Consider the following 21,180-nt stretch of genomic DNA (forward strand, 5'->3'; position numbering starts at 1 on the left):
GTCAAAAACAATTTAAATGCAAGCATGGCATGAAAACTACTGGGAGCACTGAATATATGAGCCAGTTAGAGCATTAAGATCATCTAAGGAGGTCCTGCTCTCGGTCCTGCTTCCCTCGCAGGCACAACTGGTGTGGATGAGAGACAGGGCCTTCTTGGTGGTGGAACCCTCGGCTGTGGAACTTCCTCAGTGAGATCAGATCAGCCCCCTCCCTCCTGTTGTTTAAGAAACTACTTAAAACTTGGCTTTTCAAGCAAGAATTCAGGGAGTGAGATGAAGCAGTCAAGATAACTTTGGGATTGGTGAAATGTCAAATGTTCTATGTTTTATGTTTGTCTATGTATGATGTTTTATAGTTTATTGGTTTTAATCCACTGTTATATGTTATTTTAATCATGTGATGTATTTTATATTTTGTGATGCATTGAATTTTGCCATTTATTTTGTTGTGAACTGTTTTGAGTCCTCCCAGGGGTTGAGAAAAGTAGTCTATAAATAAATAAAATAAATATACACAGAGAAAGAACTTATCAAGATCATAAGATCTTTTCAGTGGTTGGTCCAAAGTCCTGATATCCCCCCCCCCCCCCCAAGAAAGTCTGGGATGGCCCCATGCTTGCTTACCCTTTGCAGATAGGTGAAAACCTATCTCTGCCATCGGGCATTTAGGGAATTATGGGAAGCAGGATACTGAAAATAGTGTGAGTGGGGTTTAGGTAGGGCTGTGTAGTCTTTGAATGTAGTTTAAATTGTGTTTTAATTACATTTTAATTGTATTTTTATATTAATGCTTCATGACACAAAAGATTTAATTGGTTTTTAAATGTTTATATTTGTATTTTAATACATTGGCTCTGTTTTTAATTTGCATTGTGCCATGTTTGCTGTCAGTCCTCATATCAGCAGAAAGGTGGGCTAAAGATAAAGTAAATAAATAAACAAAATGTTGGGCTGGAAGTGGCATTATGAGAAATGTATTCTGCTGACAATGACAGCAGTTCTGCATCATTAGTTTTTCTGGCAAGCATTTAGCAAGAAAAAATATCTGACTAAGTGACTCTAAGTCCAGGCTTCTCTGCGTTGGTAGCCAATAAAATGCCATGACATCACATGTATGTGACTGTTATTTCCTGTGGATATCTACTCGTGGGATGTCCACTTTTGCCCCATAAATCTTCCCGCAAAGTAGGTGCTGTCTGGATTTCTTCTCACCCCAACTCTGTATTTTCCATCAGACCTAGTCCTACAGAGCCAAAAATGATTTACCTGGTGAATCGTCTGCTTGACTCTGTGACAGGACCTGTGCCTGTGAAATCTCCAGGGCCTCGTCAGCATCATCATCAATTCCAGCAAAAATCTCCTGAACACCAATAAACAGAAAACAAAGTCAAGGCACAGTTGGAAGCATCCTTGTCAGCTTACAATATCTCTTGCTGGGCACCCATCCATTTGAAACTATAGGGTACTCATCCTATAAAGCAGTCCCATGTGATGTCTTACAAATGACAAATCTCAGCTAAGGTACCACTTCAGGGAGGGCAGTATCATGCACAGAGGCAGAGTGTGGATGGAAAATTTGGGGGTTCAGAGAATGTTCTCAAAAGGAGGTTCCAATGATAAATTTTTACATAAAGGCCCACATCCTCTAAAGACACTAGATCCTTTCTAATCTTAAGAGCTAACCGCAGTCAGCACTGATCAGGACTTGGATGAGAGACCATCAACAAAGTGCTATAGGCTATATTCCTTGCTTAAGAAAATCCTATGAAATTCACGGGGTGGTCATAAGTCGACAAATGAGTTGATGGTGTTTGCACACACACATTTCACTCTTATTTTTCTGATAATATTTTCAACACCCTATATATCTAGCTATATTTTTCTGTGGAAATTTTTCCATACTACATCTCAGTTTTTTCTCTCTTTCTCCTGCTGTCTGGTCTGTTGTGATACACTCCATTCTTTAATGTTTTTATTAGATGTATTGCATCAGGTTTTTCCAGATTGATATTGGACTGATGACTATTTTTATGAGTGAATATAGTGAAAGGTGCCACAGTAGTTATACCTCACCAAAAGAAGTAAGGTAAAGGTTTTCCCCTGACATTAAGTCCAGTCGTGTCCGACTCTAGGGTGTGGTGCTCATCTCCATTTCTAAGCGGAAGAGCCAGTGTTGTCTGTAGACACCTCCAAGGTCATGTGGCTGGAATTACTGCATGGAGCGCTGTTATCTTCCCACTGGGGCAGTACCTATTGATCTACTCACATTTGCATGTTTTCGAAGAGCTAGGTTGGCAGAAGCTGGGGCTAACAGCGGGAGCACACGCCACTCCCCTGATTTGAACCTGCGACCTTTCGGTCAGCAAGTTCAGCAGCTCAGCACTTTAACCCACTGTGTCATTGGGGGCTCCCAAAAGAAGCTACTGTTAAATCTCAGGTATATTTCTCTTAAGGTTTATGTCTTTAAAAATACAGCAAACTCAGGGTTTTTTCAGGAAATAATTATTTTGTTAAATATAAAGGAATTGTATGCTATTCAGAGACCCATGATGATGTAGTGATTGCAGCATTAGATTATGATTGGAGACCAGTTTGAATCCTTAGCCTTTGAAACCCTATGAATGACCTTCGGCAAGTCATACTCTCTCAGTATCAGAGGAATACAATCTCACCAAGAACAAATCTCACCAAGAAAACCCCACTACAGGATTGCCTTTAGGTTGACATAAATCACAAAGGCATACAATAACAGATATGTTGTTCTGATGACATTATATCCCAATAAAATAAAATAAAAATAATGTGCACATTAAATGTGTTTGAATATAACACTGGAGCCAAATTGGACAACCTTAATTAGAGCAATGAAAAATGATCTACAATGTTCGTTTCCAGAGAAGACATCACTTTATGGAAGAGGAAAAGAATATCTCCATCATAGACACTTACTTTTCCAAACCACAGATTTGTCTGATGTTGATCACGCTCTTCTTTGCCTTCCAGTGAGATCAACAAAGGATTCCCTGCCTCTCCGTTCTCCTCTTCCTCCTCTTCAGAGGCAACACTACAACGCAAGCAGATAATCTCTAGTGAGCAACAAACATTGAAATAGGTACAACCACCTATCCAGACACTTGAGTGAAGAGAGAAAGTCCTGTGGCCACCATGCTCTTAGTGCTTGTCCTGCTACTCAAATTGACTCCAACTTGAATTATATACGTAGTAAGAAGTGTTTAGAATGTGGAAACCAAGAGCAATACCTCTGTATGTGAGTCAAAACCCCAAGGGAATTCCATAACATCTTCCCAGTAGGCAGGTTTTAAGGAAGGAAGCCAATATAATGATATATTTGGACTACAAGCTTGTTTCTCAAATGCTTTTAAAAGTCATTACTTTAAATCTCACTATTTAAAAATAGTGAGATACTCTCGAAGTCAGAAACCACCGAAATCTAACTGTATTTTAAATTTGGTGGTGTTAAATATTTTAAATTTTATATGAAGCAAATATCTTATGATTCAAGCAAGTGCATTCATTGAAACTGTGGTGAAATTAATTGGTAGTATTATGCAACTACAACCAGCCCTCCATATTTGTGGGTTTTGCAGATTTGATTATTCATGGATTAGATCAGTGTTTCTCAACCTTCCTAATGCCGTGACCCCTTAATGTTGTGGTGACCCCCAACCATAATATTGTTTTTGTTGCTACTTCATTACAGTCATTTTACTACTGGTCATTTTACTACTGTTATAAATCATAATGTAAATATCTGATATGCAGGATGCATTTGCATTCACTGGACCAAACTGGGCACAAATACCCAATACACCCAAATGTGACTGCTAGTGGGGTTGGGGGAGGATTGATTTTGTAATTTGGGAGTTGTAGTTGCTGGGATTTATAGTTCACTTATAATCAAAGAGCATTCTGAACTCCACCAGTGATGGATTTGAACCAAACTTGGCTCCCATGACCAATGGAAAACACTGGAAGGGTTTGAGTTTAGGAATTGTAGTTCACCTATATCCAGAGAGCACTGTGGACTCATGCAATGGTGGATCTGGACCAAACTTGGCACGAATACTCAATATGCCCAAATGTGAACACTGATGGAGTCTGGGGAAAATAGATCTTGACATTTGGGAGTTGTAGTTGCTGGGATTTATAGTTCATCTCCAATCAAAGAACATTCTGAACTCCACCAACGATAGAATTGGCTCAAACTTCCCACATGGAATGCCCATGACCAACAGAAAATACTGTGTTTTCTTCTGGTCTTTGGCGACCCCTCTGACACCCCCTCTCAACCTCCTCAGGGGTCCCGACCCCCAGGTTGAGAAACACTGGATTAGATTAATATGGTCTGTTAATGCAACTCAGTGTTCCACATCCATAGGAACTGAATGCAGAGTTCTGCTGCAGTATCTATAGAGATTCTAAGAGAAGTATTTACTCAGTAAAAAGAATTGTATTACTTGTTGTTTCCCTCATTTTTGAACCCTAATCCCAGCAAAAGTTAAAGCCTACTGTATTATTAACAAGCTTGGCTATCACACAACAGCAGCTGTGGAAGCTGACATTCAGAAGCCCCAGAGTAACCTGAAATAAATTGAATATATATGCGATGCTACAATGTTAAAAGACCTGCAGTCTGTTATGGGTGCTATCATGGCTAATAATTTGCTCCTTGAAAAATGAGGATGCATTGCACCCAGCTGCTCCAAAGGATAATAACACAGATAAGGATAAAACAGAGCCAAAATACAAACATTCTGCTAGAAGAGGGGAAGCAAAAAAGGAAAGTATATAGAAAGAGAGCTAGCATTCAACAATGGAAAAAGGAAATGAAAAAATAAAAAGTACATTATAAAGTATGGAAAAGAAAAATGAATCTGTATGTACTTACTTTAATAAAAACATAACAGAAAAAAACTTGAGTTGACTTAACTATGGGTCAATGCAAGTACCAAATCTTAACTCTTATCAATGTAAGTACTATATCTTAACTCTTACAATACACACACACAAACACACACATATAAAGATAGGAACCATCCCCTCCTCTAGTATGACAAAACACAAGAACTGTATTTTAGCACCACTTCTAGCCTTTTTGAATGTCTGGGTCAAAAAAATGATGGTGGTGGTCTCTGAGGAACGACTCTCAACTTATATCATGTCATAAAATCCACACTTTTGACCACAAAGTTGCCCTCAACTTACCATATATGCTCGAGTATAAACTGACCCAATATAAGCTGCGACACCTAATTTTACCACTAAAAACTGGGACTTAAGTATAAGATGAGGATGGGAAATGCAGCAGCTGCTGGTAAATTTCAAAATAAAAATAGATATCAATAATATTACATTGTGAAAGGACATTTAATCAACTACCAAGCTTGCAAACTTTGTGTTTTGTTTGTCTGTTTGTTTGTTTGTTTTGATGAAAATGTAATACAACGGTCTGGTTGCTCCTGACACAATAAATAAATAAATAAATTGAGGCATCAATAGGTTAAATATTTTTGAATATTTACATAGAACTGTAAGTTAAGATTAAACTGTCCAACTTTGGTTAAACCACTATTCTAACCTTCTTCAATGTAAATATGCTTATGTATCCTTCCAATAATAATAAAGAGAGTAAAATAATAAATATAATAACAATAATAAAGTAAAATAATAAATGTAATAATAATAGAGCAAAATGATAAATGGAATAAAAATAGAGTAAAATAATGTAAATGTAATAATAACAGTAATAGAGTAAAATAAGAAATAACATTTTTTTTAGTCGTGTCAGGAGCAACTTGAGAAACTACAAATCGCTTCTGAAATTGGCCGTCTGCAAGGACGTTGCCCAGGGGACGCCCGGATGTTGTGATGTGTTACCATCCTTTTGGGAGGCTTCTGTCATGTCCCCGCATGAGGAGCTGGAGCTGATAGAGGGAGCTCATCCGCATTCTCTCCTGATTCGAACCTGCGACCTGTCGGTCTTCAGTCTTGCTGGCACAAGGGATTAACCCACTGTGCCACCGGGGGCTCATTAGAAATAACATTGACTCAAGTATAAGCTGAAACACTCAGCTTATACTCGAGCATATACAGTATACATGAAGTTGCCTTATACATGAGTATATGTGATAAGTAAAAAAAGAAGGAAGATTGTGTTCTGGTGGAAGAAGAATAATTGGTGTGGCAATGAACAAAGTTTGATACAAGTGGAAAAGAGAAAAGCAATCTGGGACAAGGCAATACGTTTTGAAGGAATAAACATTTCAGATGGAGAACCTAAGGAGAATGGATTGACTCTGAGGAAATAGGGAGCTTGGAAGGAATTACCTTCCATGCATATTAGATATGCAATTTCTCTTCTAGTTCTAAAGAACAAACACAAAAAAGTTAATTGGGTTTTACAAATTATCCCAAGCCATATGGTATTCCACTCAATTCCAGTGAAAACATTTCATTTCAACAGGCAAATATGTGTACATGAATTAGTGGAGTATCTTTTCTACAGCTATCTAAACTGCCAGAACTTTTGTACCCCTTAAAAATTATATACGTAGCTGCTCTATGGATTTATGGCTTGAGCAACTTATTCAGGGCATTTGCTCTTCCATGATAGAAGATAACGTTCTAAGTTCTTGTATTACCTATAGTGATGAAGACAAGATAAAGACAATACTAGGCTTTTTAGTAAAAACACTAGCCTTTCTTGTTGAAAATGTTTCAAAGAATTATGCCTTGTGGAAGGAGTACATATAAAGCATGTATAATGGACTCTTAAATTAACACTTGCCTATCAAGATGTTCCTGCACCTGACTTTCTAATCCTGCAATTCCTCCTCTCTTCCTTTGCTATATCACAGTTGACATCAAGTTCTTTTTCGAGACGGACAGTCATGGTTTTCCCTTCTCACATTAAGCTGCTTACGGCAGTATTATATTTTCAGGAGCAGTCTTCTTCTCCAGCCAAAACCCACATCATTGACACCAACTGTATTATGCCTCCCAACCTTTGCACATACTTCTCTTGGACATTAGCTCGCTGCATCTGGCTGGATCGCTCTTCAACTTCTGCTATTTCCTCGTCATCCAGCTCACTGGCCAAAGATACATCATCATCGGAGTCTTCACCTTCTGAGAGCGAGAAGTCATTTTCTGCATTGCCTTCTGTGGCCACAAAGGTGTCCGCTGCTGCCATATCACCCTCAGTCACATCATGTAATAGCTGGAGAAGAAAGGATAACTGTTGTGTTTCACTGTATCTCAGCTATGTTCTTTTTCTCAGTCATATTGTTTTGATGTTGTTTACAATTGTGATTGTTTTTATATCTTATCTGATCTGATGTTTTTAATTGGTTGTGCTTTATTTGTAATTTTTGGGCTTGTCCCTTGTAAGCCGCCCCGAGTCCCCTAGGGGAGATGGTTGGCGGGGTATAAAATAAAGTTGTTGTTGTTATTATTATTATTATTATTATTATTATTATGTAATTTACTGGAATGCAGACGTGCATGTGATTGGACAGTACTTCCTTCCTTGCCATTATCACCTAAATGAGTCTTTCTTCAGGGTGCATCTACACTATAGAATTAATGCACGGCTCAATTATGGAAGCATGGGAGTTGTAGTTTATAATCAACATCATCATCATCTTTATTTATACCCCGCCACCATCTCCCCAACGGGGACTCGGGGCGGCTTACATGAGGCCAAGCCCAAACAACAAATTACAATAAAATAAGATACAAGATACAAAAATTTGGAACAAAAAGATAAGATACACCTACACAGACCTAAGAGAAAATTGGATGAAGATGATGTACAGGTGGTACATCACACCCAAAAATTGGCCAGATACTACCCAAATGTAAGAGACCTGTGCTGGAAATGTGAAGAACAACAAGGCTCCTTTTTTCACATGTGGTGGTCATGCAGAATTGCGAAATCCTATTGGAGAGAGGTCCATGGAACAATTGAAAAGATACTGGAAACAAAGATTAAACTAAAGCCGGAACTCTTTCTATTAGGAATCACAGAGGCAGATTTGGAAACTAATAAAGAAAAATTCTTTAACTATCTAATAACCGTGGCCAGAATCTGCTATGCAAGATTATGGAGAACTAAGGAGATCCCAACACAATATTATGAATATGGACAGATTAACTCAGCTAATGAAGGCGAATCAAAAGATGAAGATAATAAGAACAGATTGGTCCCCAGTAAGAAACTATTTAATTCAAAAAAATTATAAAGGGATAATAAATACATAACAACACGTCAAAACAAAACAATATTACAACCAGATAAGATGCAAATGGGTCAGCCACACTTCCGAAAATACAACCAAAGAGACCTGAAGCCAAAGATGGAGATGACTGGAAGCCAGTATCTTCTTTCCCATCTACCCTCACCCCCACCTTACCCCCCCCCCTAGACTCTCTCCCCCCTCCCCTACACCCCACCCTCCCAACCCCCCTTTCTACTCACTTCTTTTATCCTACTTTTTACCTTACCCCTTATTTCTTTTAATCCTCACTGTAAAAAAAACCCTCAATAAAAATAATTTAAAAAAACAACAATAAAATAAGATACAAGTTACAATAAAATAAGCAACATCATCTTCCCGAACCATAACTCTTATGATCTTACAAAATTGAGTTATGGCAGTTAAAGTGATGTCACACTGCACTAATTTGATAGTGTGGATGCATCCTTAGTATGTAGACTTCCAGAAATACTATACATCTGCCACTATCACAGTCCACATTGGTCATGCTGGTAATGGATAATGGCCATTGTAGTCAAGGACACCTAGAGGATCTTAGACTCGGAAGGCCATTTCTCATTCACCTTTCTTCCACCTCCACCCCCTTACCTGACTTTTGCCAATGGCTCGGAGGGAGAACATCCCCGTGTCTCCGTCATCGGCAACAGAGACTCCAGGAAGATCCATCTTAAGCTCAACACGCTCTCGTTGCCGGCGTCGCTCACGCAGAATTTTGCGTTTCTTCCTGACGATGGGGAAGAAAAACCAAAATGTAACAACGAACAGTTGAAGGTAATATGCTAGTCCAGCCCTGGCCAACTCTGGATATGGAGTTAACTCAATGGATTAAGGGGTGGAATATAAAGTGTCACAGGATAGATTGTGCACACTCTACACTTCCACCTCAGAACACTGTCAACTTTCTTTTTTCAGCATATCAAGTGCAATAATAAATAAAGGAGGAGGAATTCTCAAACTGAAAATTCAGCAACACACACAAAAACCTGTCCATTTCTTTCTCATGGCCACATGGGTTTATAATACTAGGACATGGCAGGGGGTAGGAAGAGAAAGAGCACAAAAAAAGATTAAGACCAGGCCAAATACAAGAATATAATTTTAAAAACAGTCTGGCATCTTTCTGCTATACCTGGCACTCAAGGTTTAATACTGATCTCATAAACGAGCCAGTGTAATGAAACATGAAACAGCAGATAAAATTAAAAAGCATGTCATTATAAATAAATAGCAATAAAAGCAATCATTAAGTAGGCCAATGAGACATCCCTTCATTGCCCAACCTTGTTAAATTCTTAGTGCTGAAGGGCAATTGCTCTTCTTCATACTCGGGGCATTGCTATTAATTTTTTTACTATGTTTTTCCCTTGTAGGGAAGAGGGGGCATACAGGTGGCTTTCCGTATCCATGGATTTGACTATGATTCTGGATTGCATAGTTTGAATAATGTATTTTAATGTTTACATGACTTTTAAATTTATGCTTTAATGTATATGTTCACTTGCATTTTTTGTTGTTATGGCATCAGATAGTTGCCTTTTGTAAGGCTGCTCTGGGTGAGATATAAATACAATAAATACCTAAATAAATAAATAGTGGATTCAACCATCCACACACTGAAAATATTCCAAAACATAAAAATAAAAAAATCCAAAAAACAAACTTTGATTTAGCCCTTTTATGTAAGGAACACAATTTCATCATGTCATTGAATATAATGGGAATTTAACATCCCTGGATTCTGGTATCCATTGAGAACATTGGAACCAAGCCTCAAGGCCCCATTGTACATATTTCAACACAACAATCAACTTACGAGATGCTGAGATGCAATTACTGGTTCAAGGTGAGCTTCATTCAGGACTCAGTAAAGATTTGAACTCAGTCTCTCGTGTGCAAGTTGGACACTCTACTCCAGCCTTCCCCAGATGCTCTCTGGACTATAACTGCTCAGATGTCCAACTGCTGGCTATGTTAGTAAGGTCTAATGGGAGTTGGGAATCCTAATCTAACCTGGAGGGCATCTGTAGGAAAATTATTGATGGGGTTCTTGTGTGCCTTCAAATAATTTCTGACTTAAAGCAACCCTAAAGTGAATCTATCTCAGCGTTTTCTTAGCAGGATTTGTTCAGAAGAGGTTTACTGTTGCTTTCTTCGGAGACTGGGAGGGTGTGACTTGATCAAGGTCACCCAGTCGGTTTCATTGCCAAGCAAGATTTCAAACTCTAGCGTCCAGAGTCTTAGACTAAAACCCAAACTACTGCATTGGTGGGATTTTCAGTGCTTTCAGGCCATACTAAAAATACATGATGGGAATTGTAGCCCAACTGCATGGTGGCAATGGTTTAGAAATACTCTTTTTACGGTGATCCCAGACGTACCTCTTAAGTTCTGCCATCTCTTCTGCTTTGAGCTCAGCAATTTTCATCTCCAGTTCTTCCTCCTCTTTTGCTTCATCCTCCACTCCTTCCAGAGCTTTTGGTTCCTTCTTCTTGGGCTGTGGTTCTTCTTCTCCTTCGCCTTCCTCTCCAGAACTCAAACTGAGAATAGAAACAGAGATATTAGATTTAGTTTTTATTTGGAGCATTCACACTCTTCTCATCAGCCTGAAAGATTCCCAGAGCACATTAGGTAAGAACAATAAAGCCAAGCCATTCATAGCACACAAGCTGGCTATGGAAATAGAAAGCAGGAAGTGACGGGAAGAGGAAAACAAGCAAACATAGGCACCGGTTTTTGAAGTTGCAGAGCATTTCATAGAATTACATCACAACTTGGGGAAAAAGGAGGGATGAACGCAAGGAATGATAATAATTAAATGATCTTGCTTTCTCTTGCTTGTGCTGCTGCAACCTGATGGCAATCTTATTTGCTTGCTGGAAGCCTTGACACCTAGTTGCCCCACAAGGTTAGAGTCCCACTGTCTTACTTGATATCAATTTCCTTGGCTTGATCTTTCAGCTTCTTCACCAGGAATCGCCTCAGCTTTGTTCTCCAGTTCAGCAGGGCCCTGGGCAAAAGAAAGGACATCATCAGACCCTGTGGATATACGACTATTTTGGAACAAATCCCTATTTGAGAGTTCTAGATTATTTGAGAATAACCAACCCTTGCTGGCTGTTGTACACTAATGTGGATGTTTTGTTTAGATTTATGTTGTTACTAGCCGTCCCCTGCCATGCGTTGCTGTGGCCCAGTCTGTGTATATGTGTTTTGTGTGTGTATACATGTGTATATATGTGGTTTTGCGCATGCGTTCCAATGTATTTTTTATTTTTTGGCTTTTTAAGTCTCTACCACTGTGTTTTTCAGTGTTTTTTATGAATGATGGTGACTTGTTGGCCTGATAGGTGCATTGTGTCCAAATTTGGTGTCCATTCATCCAGTGGTTTTTGAGTTATATTAATCCCACAAACGAACATTACATTGTAATATATATAGATAGAACTTTGTCGGTTTATGTGTAGTTAATTTGATGTCAGGTTTAATTTACCGATGTTAGGTCTTAATTTGATGTTAGGTGTTAATGTTATTTTTATATGTGGGGTTTTCTGGGATTTTATGTTAGTATCATGTATTTTATGTCGGCATTGAATGTTTGCCATAGTTATGCTGGAATCCGCCCTGAGTTCCCTCGGGAAGATAAGGCAGAATACAAATAAAGTTTTTATTTATTTATTTATTATAGGGTTGCTGAGCACACACTTGAGCCTGGACCTACACCTTGCCCACACCAATTTAAAGCCACCAACCGTACCGAAGCTCTTTGCGGCCCAGAACACGGATGTCTTGACAACAATGGCGCACTTCCTCAGTGGTAGCACTGTGGTGCTCCAGCTCTTCACTGTCCAAGACAATCTAGGTAGCATGGGAAGAAGATTGTTTTCTCATTGCTTCAGGCAGCTACCAAAACAGTCTGCTAAGTAATTCAGCTGCCATTTCAACAAGTGAATAATTCAGCCCTCTCCACCTCTCCTCCCCACTATTTCATCCCCACAGTCCAGTCCTCACCTCACTGGCTTTCGACAAGAAGTCCACAGGGTTGGCGACCTTCAAGAAGTCTGTCAGTGTGCAGCGCTTATAAAGGACCGTGGCACCATCTTCATATCCTTCTGCCTGTTCAATACAGGATGGACGAAATGAAAACAGGGAAACATGCCTGGAAAGCCTAGACTTGAACTTCAATACAAAATTACTTACTGAAAATTTAAACTTGATGCTCTCTCTTCTTTCAAACATTCTTGAAGTCAAGGAGGTTTTATACCCTTGACTCCTCTACCTCCCTCAAATATTAGGACACCTTTAGGCTTCTTTTATGATGCCCAATTCAAGCCCTCATGGTTACAGCCAAAAGCATTGGCATTTGAAACCAATGCTCAGTAGAAACTAGAGTTTTGTGCAGAACCATTTTCCTTCAGTACATCCGTTCTTTTGTTATTTTCGTTACCTTCAGGAGCACATAATGGGAAGGCCCCTCCTGGTACAAAAATCAGCTTGACACGAAAGCTTTTCATAAGCACATGGCACTCCATGACCCCTTGTCTTGGGAAGTATGTGTGTGTGTGGCATGCAGCCAAGCACCTCCTCTAAAGTAAGAATGAGAACTTGCCTCCTTGCCTTGGAAAGAGTGCGTGCATGTGTGGCGAGCAGGCCCAGAAAGCAAGTGCTCCTGCCCACAGCTGAGTGCCTCTCCTCTAGAGTAGAAACAGGTAAGAAGCTTCCTTACCTGTTAAATGCCTAAAATTACATGAAGGAGAGCCTGGGAAGCCCCCCCCCCCCCCCATAATGGGATGATAGAAAATAGATCTTTGGGCACCCTGGAGCAGCATCTTTTGGCATCTGCCTTCCCGATATCAGGAGGCTCCCAAAAAATGGATCGGAAACAAACACATGCCCTTACTGACTGTACAGCATCTTCTACCTTCCACTGTTATTACTGTTGCTTTTAGTGCAGTGGGGTTAGAAAACAGAAATCTTGTGTTGCTATAAGCTCTCTCAGAAGTATTAAAAATATCAAAAGGTCATATAATTTTTTCAAAATAAAAAGCCATTTTCTTAAAAATTTTCTTCCTACTGACCTTTGGTTTCTTCTGGGAAACCAGTTCAGTTACAGACTTGGCTTGCACTTCCACTTCCTTGAAGGCAAACTTTGGGTCAAAGAACTTGCTGTCAATTTTATCTGGAGCCAAGTAGCCTAGAGAAGAGCAGTAGTGAAGAGGAATATCATTCTTGGAATTCAAGGCACATAGAGCTTCAAGCAGTTCACTATTTCTTGTCTAATAAAGAAGACACAAGTATTACAAGCAACAATCCCTGAATGAATCCAACAGACAACTTGCATCTTATTGCAAGCTCTTCTGATTAAAGTGGAGGCATCTCTCTTGTACCTTCCAAGGACAAAAGGAACAATTTGTTAGGTATTAAATTCTCTCTCTCTCTTGAATGCTTTAATTTGTGAAATGCAAATGTTCATTCATTCTTGTCACAAGCTGTGATTGTTTATACTCTTAGGCTGCAAATCCTGAAGCCGCATTACACATATAATAATAAACATTACATATAAATTTAAACATACAGCAATAAACATGACATAACAATTGAAAAGTAGAACATGGCCATATAGCCCGAAAAAACCCACAAGAACTAATTGAAATGTAGTTTGTTTGCAGAGAAAATGGAAGCAGAAAATAATATTTCTCTATAGAAATATTATTTCTGATGCAGAAAAAGCTGTTGTCTGTACAAAGCAAACCCATTCAAATTTTGCATGGTAAGTTCTGAACTATGAAGGGCCTTGTCACACTAGAAAATAAACCCACTTTATATCCGGTTGCTGCCTGTGCAGAATTTTGGGGTTTGTAGTTTAGGAAGGAGCCTTTAACAGCCTCACTAAACTACAAACCCCAGAATTCTACAGGAGGCAGAAATCAGATTTAAAGTGGATTCATTCTCTAGTGTGATGAAGTGGGAAGATTATTAGCAGTCCAGAATTCCTCCTATCAGGGTTTCCTGACATTTGAAAAAACATATTCTGCCAATTTCTGTATTTTAATGAATATTCTACTCACCTTGACAGACCACAAAAATCTCTGCCGACTCATTACGGGAGGCTTGGGGCTTAGTGGCTTGCACCTTGCGAAAGAGCTGCTGGAAGATCCAGAGGAGAGGCTGGTAGTCTCGGGAACGGAAGACCTTGGTGATGAACCAGCCTCCCTTGGACAAAAAGTCGCAGGCTAACTTGAGTGCAGACAGCGTAAGGTTGGCTGGTGGAGTAAAGGAGAAGAAGAAAGAACGAACATCACCAGAAAGTCACCTGCGGTTGCGGAATTATGAATTGTTCTAAGTTACTTCTATGCACATGCCCCCCCCCCCCCCATACTTTTCATTTAGGAATAATGTTCACTTACCTCAAAGGTTGACTGAAAAGGTTACACGACCAATATATTTAAAACTTCTTTGAAACTCAAAAGCATTATATTATTTCTAAACATTCTTACTATTTTGCAAGAAATAACAAAGTCCTAAGTCAATGTTGCTTCTCCCACCCATAGCACAACATCACCCCTAAAGGATGGTCCTCTACCTTGTGAAAAGGCATCATGAACCCAGCTGGCTCCCACATTAGGAGCACCATCATTCAGTACAACATCCACTTTCCATGTTTTCAGTTCCTTGCGTAGGGCCTGATGAGAAAGAAAAAGAAACACAGGCTGTGAAAGCAGGTCGCGCCCCCATGTGCCATTCCTGAGGAAAAAATCTTCAGAAAAAAATCATCCATGACAATTCTCTACCTCATGTTGGAGAGTATAATATTCAAAGGAGACTGATGGTGATTGAGAAGTACTATATATGCTCATGTATAACTCGACCTCATATTAATTTAAACATAGGCTTTGGGGATTTTGATCTGACACGTTGATAAGTAGGGGGTCATTCTATGAAGAGGGTAAAGCACCAATGATGCCTCACTGGGACAGCCACCCCTGGTCACTGCCATTTACCTGCCTAGGCATTCAAATAGGCTTTTCACCATGCTATGCAAAGAAGGGAACTATTCATTTTTTGTTTTTGTTTTTTGTGTGTCAGGCGTGATTTGAAAAACTGCAAGTCACTTCTGGTGTGAGAGAATTGGCCTTCTGCAAGAACAGTATCCAGGGGACGCCAGGACGTTTAACCCACTGCACCACTGAGAGGGACTAAGTTCTTGCTTTTTGCCACACTATTTTTTTCTTCAAATAGATTAGTGGTTATATTAACCCGTGGATAAGTTGGTGCAGTTTTCTGGTGTTGATATTTTTTTTTACTACGATTTCTAGACTTGTGCATAAGTATATAGAGTACCTTGTTTTGGAGTTGTTAGCTGCCTGTGTTAATCTATTTTTACTAATATCTTAAACACAACTTCGGGGAACACATAACAGAATCATACTAACAAATGCCTAGAGAGTCCATTTTCCTCCAGTAGTAAGTGAAACCATGTATATGGTTTCTGTGGTGACAAGAGTGTTACTGTACATCTTTTTTAAAAAAAGAAAATACAGCAAACTGTTATCATGAACAAGAGGGGAAAGGGGAGGGAAAGCAAGAAAAAACAGACAAAGATGGAAGCAAAATTAATCACATCCGCATCAACATGCAGGAGCTAAAAAAAGAAGCGGTTACCTGGCGACACTTCTCTGTGGTGATGTCTTCCTGCATAGTTACTACATTAGGGATGGGCTTTATGGGAACCAGGTCAACTCCTGAAGACAAGTATTTGGGAAAGAGAGCATGAGTGAATTATATGGAGCATGGGAAGGAAGTTAAATCAAAACAAAATCTCCTGTTCCCCGTGGCTCTCGCTTAATGCTCCCTCTCAAAGATTGCAATCTCATAAAACAATATATAGAAGACCTTTCAACTTTGCAACCAGAGATTATTTTAACAAGACAGACCTCTGATTTATCACAAAACTGCACATGTGGAACTGTTGCTGCATATTACTACCATGTGTTCCACATGCACTCTTCCCATTATTGTCCTGTTCAGAAGAAAAATGGGACAGGATAGCGTATGTACAACAAAATGTCTACTTTATATTTTTGTGGCATTAATAGCACTGGGTAAACCACCTACATTACACAAGATTTGTGAGACTTACCAAAAATCAATCTATGCAGAGTTCTGAACACTCCAAACTGTTAATCACTACTCTTTTGTTGATTTCACCACCACCACCTCCTGCTTTCCACTGCTCTAACACTAGACCAAGCTATGATGACTATGGATGACAAGGCCTACTGTTTAAAATATCTGAAGATCAGCTGCTGGGAATAACAGTGACAGAGGGGCTTGTATCCTGATAGTGTATTATCCTGAGCCATCTGATTTGCCTCAGAGTTAAACAGCATGCATAAAATAAGAAAAAACATGTGGTCCAATCCAGCAAAGCCCTTCCTATTTTATTTTCTCCAGATATGCCACTCCTCATCCTCTCACAACTAGGTTACTCACCAATAATAAGACTGGACACTGGCATAAATTTTGAGGCCACTTGCAACCTGTTGGAAGATGAAACGGAAACAGGTCTCGTTTTGAGAATCCATGAATAAACAACAACATGAAAAAGGCAGAATCTTTTTATTCAACGTTCCTCAAAATCTTGCACATCTCTTAAAACACCGCAGAAATGTGAATGCTAGCACCATATTAATGCATTAATAACTCAGAGATAACTCAACCTCACTACCTCTGAGGATGCTTGCCATAGATGCAGGCGAAACGTCAGGAGAAAATGCCTTTAGAACATAGCCATATAGCCCGAAAAAACCTACAACAACCCAGTGATTCCGGCCATGAAAGCCTTCGACAATACCACTCAGAGATACACAGGCTGCAATAGATTAAAATTAGCCCAAAGCCTATACTATCCACAGAAATATTTCTATGTGGTCAAAACATTCTTCTAATGGCTGATCCTGGGGAACAGCCAAGATAGAATTATTTGCTGGCTAAGATCTGGCAGCAGAGAAGTCAGAATGAAAACAAAGAAGGGCAGAACAAGGGAGAAGTTGCATTATGTCAAAAAACATCTTCAGTTTAGCATTCAGAACAAACTCAGGCCAAAGGTAATTTCTAATATCCATTGACTGAGGGGTTTTATTCAGCACAACTTCAACTAGCTTGTTGTTAACTCAGCTGGTCTTTGGCTATTTAAGATAATATGGAGTCTTGTACATTGCACTGGTACCAATGCCAAATGCGCAGTAATTTGCAATAATAGGGTTCCCTGTTCCCTTTACTGCTCACTAACCATCCTCCAGGAGCAGCACACAGATCCAGAAGTGCCCTGGATTTGGGAAGGAACTGGAATTTTCGGTTCAACTGGATGAGCTTGAAAGATGAACGGGAACGGAATCCTAGAAGAGGGGAAACGAGACACAAACAACAAGTACAATTAGAACTTTAGGACTGCAAGTAAAAAAAGGCCCAACAGCTACTTAATCCAGTGTGTCCCAAAAGTTCTGAGCACTACTTTATGCACTAAAATTATGTTCTGAAAGACTCTGGTGATCCATAAGAGAGCTGAAGCCCAAAGAATTAAAAGAAAATAAAGCCACAAAGTTAGATGTCCTGTATGCGCTTGTATTACAGAACTAATCACCCAGTTCCCTGCTAAATGGCAGTGCCCTAAGAGAGGACATCCTAGGGATCTTCACACTTAATCAGGTTGATACAAGATTGGGTTTTTCAAATAGTCTGGATCAAAGCTACATAGGACTTTACAGGCCATAACCAGCACTTTAAATTGTGGAGCATTTTAATTTTCGGAGAACTGTTATCTTTGTTGTTGATGTGTGCCTTCAAGTTGTTTCTGACTTATGGCTCAGTATTTATGGTTTACATAGGAAAAAAATGTTCAGAGGGGGTTACCCTTTGCTTTCCACTGAAGACGAGATAATGTGACTTGCCAGAGGTCACCCAGTGGGTTTTCACAGTTGAGCAGAGATTCAAATTCCGATCCCCTGGAATCCAAGTTTAACATTCAAACCACTACACCATACTGGACCTCATTATAAAATGATGTACGGAGCCAGATTGGTGTAGTGAGAGATGAGGTTCAAATCCTATTTACTCATAAAACCTGCATGCTGACTTTGAGCTAATCACATTCTCTCAGCTTCAAAGGGTTGCAATGGCAAACTTACGAACAAATCTTGTCCAGAAACAAAAACAATCCTATCTCATCAGCCAAAAGCAGGCCCACGCTTCCCATTGAAATACTAATAAATTTGTTAAAACTGTTCTTCATTATAATTATTGTATTGTTTTTAAGTGGTTTTTGCACTACAAATAAGATATGTGTAGTGTGCATAGGAATTTGTTCTTTTTTTCCTCCAAATTATAATCCGGCCCTCCAACAGTTTGAGGGGCTGTCACCTGGACCTCTGTTTAAAAAGTTTGAGGACCCTTGATCTATACTGTAGAATGTAGTTTGGCACTACTTATGGAATCACAGGAGTTATGGTTTTACAAGGTCTTGAGCCTTCCCTGCTAACGAATCCTGGTGCCTCACTAAACAACAACTCCCACAATTCTGTAGCACTGGGCCATGGCAGTTAAAGTCGTGACTGTGAGAGCCATTCAGCAGTGGAACTCTCTGCCCCGGAGTGTGGTGGAGGCCCCTTCTTTGGAAGCTTTTAAACAGGGGTTGGATGGCCATCTGTCAGGGGTGATTTGAATGCAATATTCCTGCTTCTTGGCAGGGGGTTGGACTGGATGACCCATGAGGTCTCTTCCAACTCTTTGATTCTAAGAAACTGCATTAATTCGACAGTGTAGATGCAGCCCTGAAAATCAAGGCTTAATGTTTCATCCTCTATGGAGAATGGGCTTTCTCTCCACCTAAAAGCTATCAATTGAGCCTCTAACCCCCAAAGAAAGGAAACGTGGCTTCTTGACATAATACCAGAAATGCTCCCAATCCCATATCCTCACCTGTTTCCTTGGCCAAGTGATAGAACTTGTCCCTTCGGCTCTTTCCTACTTTGCCCTTCTTCCCCATCTTGGCAGAGGAATCAGCCTCAAACGCTGAAGATCTACCACCAGGCTAGCACGTGGGTAAAACTTCCTATGATCCTTCTCCCGATCCGTAGGCTTGCCTCTTCCTGGTTACAAACGTCACTGCCTCTGTAGTCATATTGAGTGTGGCAGATATCTCTTTCCTTCCCCCCTCCCTTTCCGGTTTTTAACCTCAATCCCAACCGCAGGGACAGACAGACATGCAGAATCACATAGTTAAGAATTCTAAAAATACTGGTGTCTTATTGCACTATTCCATCAGCGTCTTCTCAGTTAAAAGGTGCCTTTAAAGAAAATACCCTACCAAGATGGCGGCGGTAGAACGCCAATACTTGCTTGTCATGTAAACGTCCGGCCTTAATACGCATGCGCAGTAGTTTTGCAACCAAAACAAAGAGACAATATTTATAGACACTATACTTCCGGTTCCCAATCATAAAAGGCTAGACTGCCTAAAATGCACAATCATAGAATCATAGAATCAAAGAGTTGGAAGAGACCTCATGGGCCATCCAGTCCAACCCCCTGCCAAGAAGCAGGAATATTGCATTCAAATCACCCCTGACAGATGGCCATCCAGCCTCTGTTTAAAAGCTTCCAAAGAAGGAGCCTCCACCACACTCCGGGCAGAGAGTTCCACTGCTGAACGGCTCTTACAGTCAGGAAGTTCTTCCTCATGTTCAGGTGAAATCTCCTCTCTTGTAGTTTGAAGCCATTGTTCCGCGTCCTAGTCTCCAAGGAAGCAGAAAACAAGCTTGCTCCCTCCTCCCTGTGGCTTCCTCTCACATATTTATACATGGCTATCATATCCCCTCTCAGTCTTCTCTTCTTCAGGCTAAACATGCCCAGCTCCTTAAGCCGCTCCTCATAGGGCTTGGTCTCCAGACCCTTGATCATTTTAGTCGCCCTCCTTTGGACATATTCCAGCTTGTCAATGTCTCTCTTGAATTGTGGTGCCCAGAATTGGACACAATATTCCAGATGTGGTCTAACCAAAGCAGAATAGAGGGGTAGCATTACTTTCCTAGATCTAGACACTATGCCCCTATTGATGCAGGCCAAAATCCCATTGGCTTTTTTTGCCGCCGCATCACATTGTTGGCTCATGTTTAACTTGTTGTCCACAAGGACTCCAAGATCTTTTTCACACGTACTGCTCTCAAGCCAGTCATCCCCCATTCTGTATCTTTGATACCACAAGATACCATTAGACCTTAGAAGCAAAGCAGGATTAGCCATGGTCAGTACCTGGAATATTTATTTATTTATTTATGTCAGAGCGGTTTCAAGATATGCAATACATTATGCCAGGGGTCCGCAAACTAAGGCCCGGGGGCCAGATATGGCCCTCCAAGGTCATTTACCCGGCCCTCGCTCAGGGTCAATCTAATTCTGAAATGACTTGGAAAGCACACAACAACAACAACAATCCTATATCATCAGCCAAAAACAGAGACCACCTGCTGCAATGCAACCTGAGCCCTGCTACATGCACAATGGAGGACCTTCTTGCAGCAACACCAGAGGCACTCCAAGTGGCCAGATACTGGTCAAAGGACATTTAATCAACTACCAAGCTTGCAAACTTTGTGTTTTGTCTGTCTGTCTGTTTTTTTTCTGTTCTGTTAGAAATGTAATACAATGGTCTGGTTGCCTATGACAAGATAAATAATAAATAAATATCAGCCAAAAGCAGGCCCACACTTCCCATTGAAATACTAATAAGTTTATATTCGTTAAAATTGTTCTTCATTTTAATTATTATATTGTTTTTAAGTGGGGTTTTTTGCACTACAAATAAAATATGTGCAGTGTGCATAGG

General features: G+C 40.0%; 1 protein-coding gene across 1 annotated transcript in view; it reads right to left on the minus strand.

Annotated features, from left to right (window-relative positions):
- Positions 1-19,434, minus strand: part of FTSJ3 (FtsJ RNA 2'-O-methyltransferase 3) — a 34,203-nt gene extending 14,769 nt beyond the window's left edge. Inside the window, exons 1-15 of the mRNA XM_060780984.2 lie at positions 19,275-19,434; positions 17,590-17,695; positions 16,791-16,837; positions 15,960-16,039; positions 14,881-14,980; positions 14,366-14,560; positions 13,376-13,491; positions 12,309-12,413; positions 12,055-12,155; positions 11,227-11,307; positions 10,679-10,837; positions 8,889-9,024; positions 7,038-7,240; positions 2,950-3,064; positions 1,267-1,360 (exon numbers count right to left, since the gene is read on the minus strand). Of these exons, the coding sequence (XP_060636967.2) occupies positions 1,267-1,360; positions 2,950-3,064; positions 7,038-7,240; positions 8,889-9,024; positions 10,679-10,837; positions 11,227-11,307; positions 12,055-12,155; positions 12,309-12,413; positions 13,376-13,491; positions 14,366-14,560; positions 14,881-14,980; positions 15,960-16,039; positions 16,791-16,837; positions 17,590-17,695; positions 19,275-19,341 (1,705 nt within the window). The 5' untranslated portion in view covers positions 19,342-19,434. The remainder of the gene's footprint in view (positions 1-1,266; positions 1,361-2,949; positions 3,065-7,037; positions 7,241-8,888; positions 9,025-10,678; positions 10,838-11,226; positions 11,308-12,054; positions 12,156-12,308; positions 12,414-13,375; positions 13,492-14,365; positions 14,561-14,880; positions 14,981-15,959; positions 16,040-16,790; positions 16,838-17,589; positions 17,696-19,274) is intronic.
- Positions 19,435-21,180: the final 1,746 nt, after the last annotated feature.

Source organism: Anolis sagrei, chromosome 6, assembly GCF_037176765.1.
Source record: "Anolis sagrei isolate rAnoSag1 chromosome 6, rAnoSag1.mat, whole genome shotgun sequence".
In the NCBI taxonomy this organism is placed as follows: Eukaryota; Metazoa; Chordata; class Lepidosauria; order Squamata; family Dactyloidae; genus Anolis; species Anolis sagrei.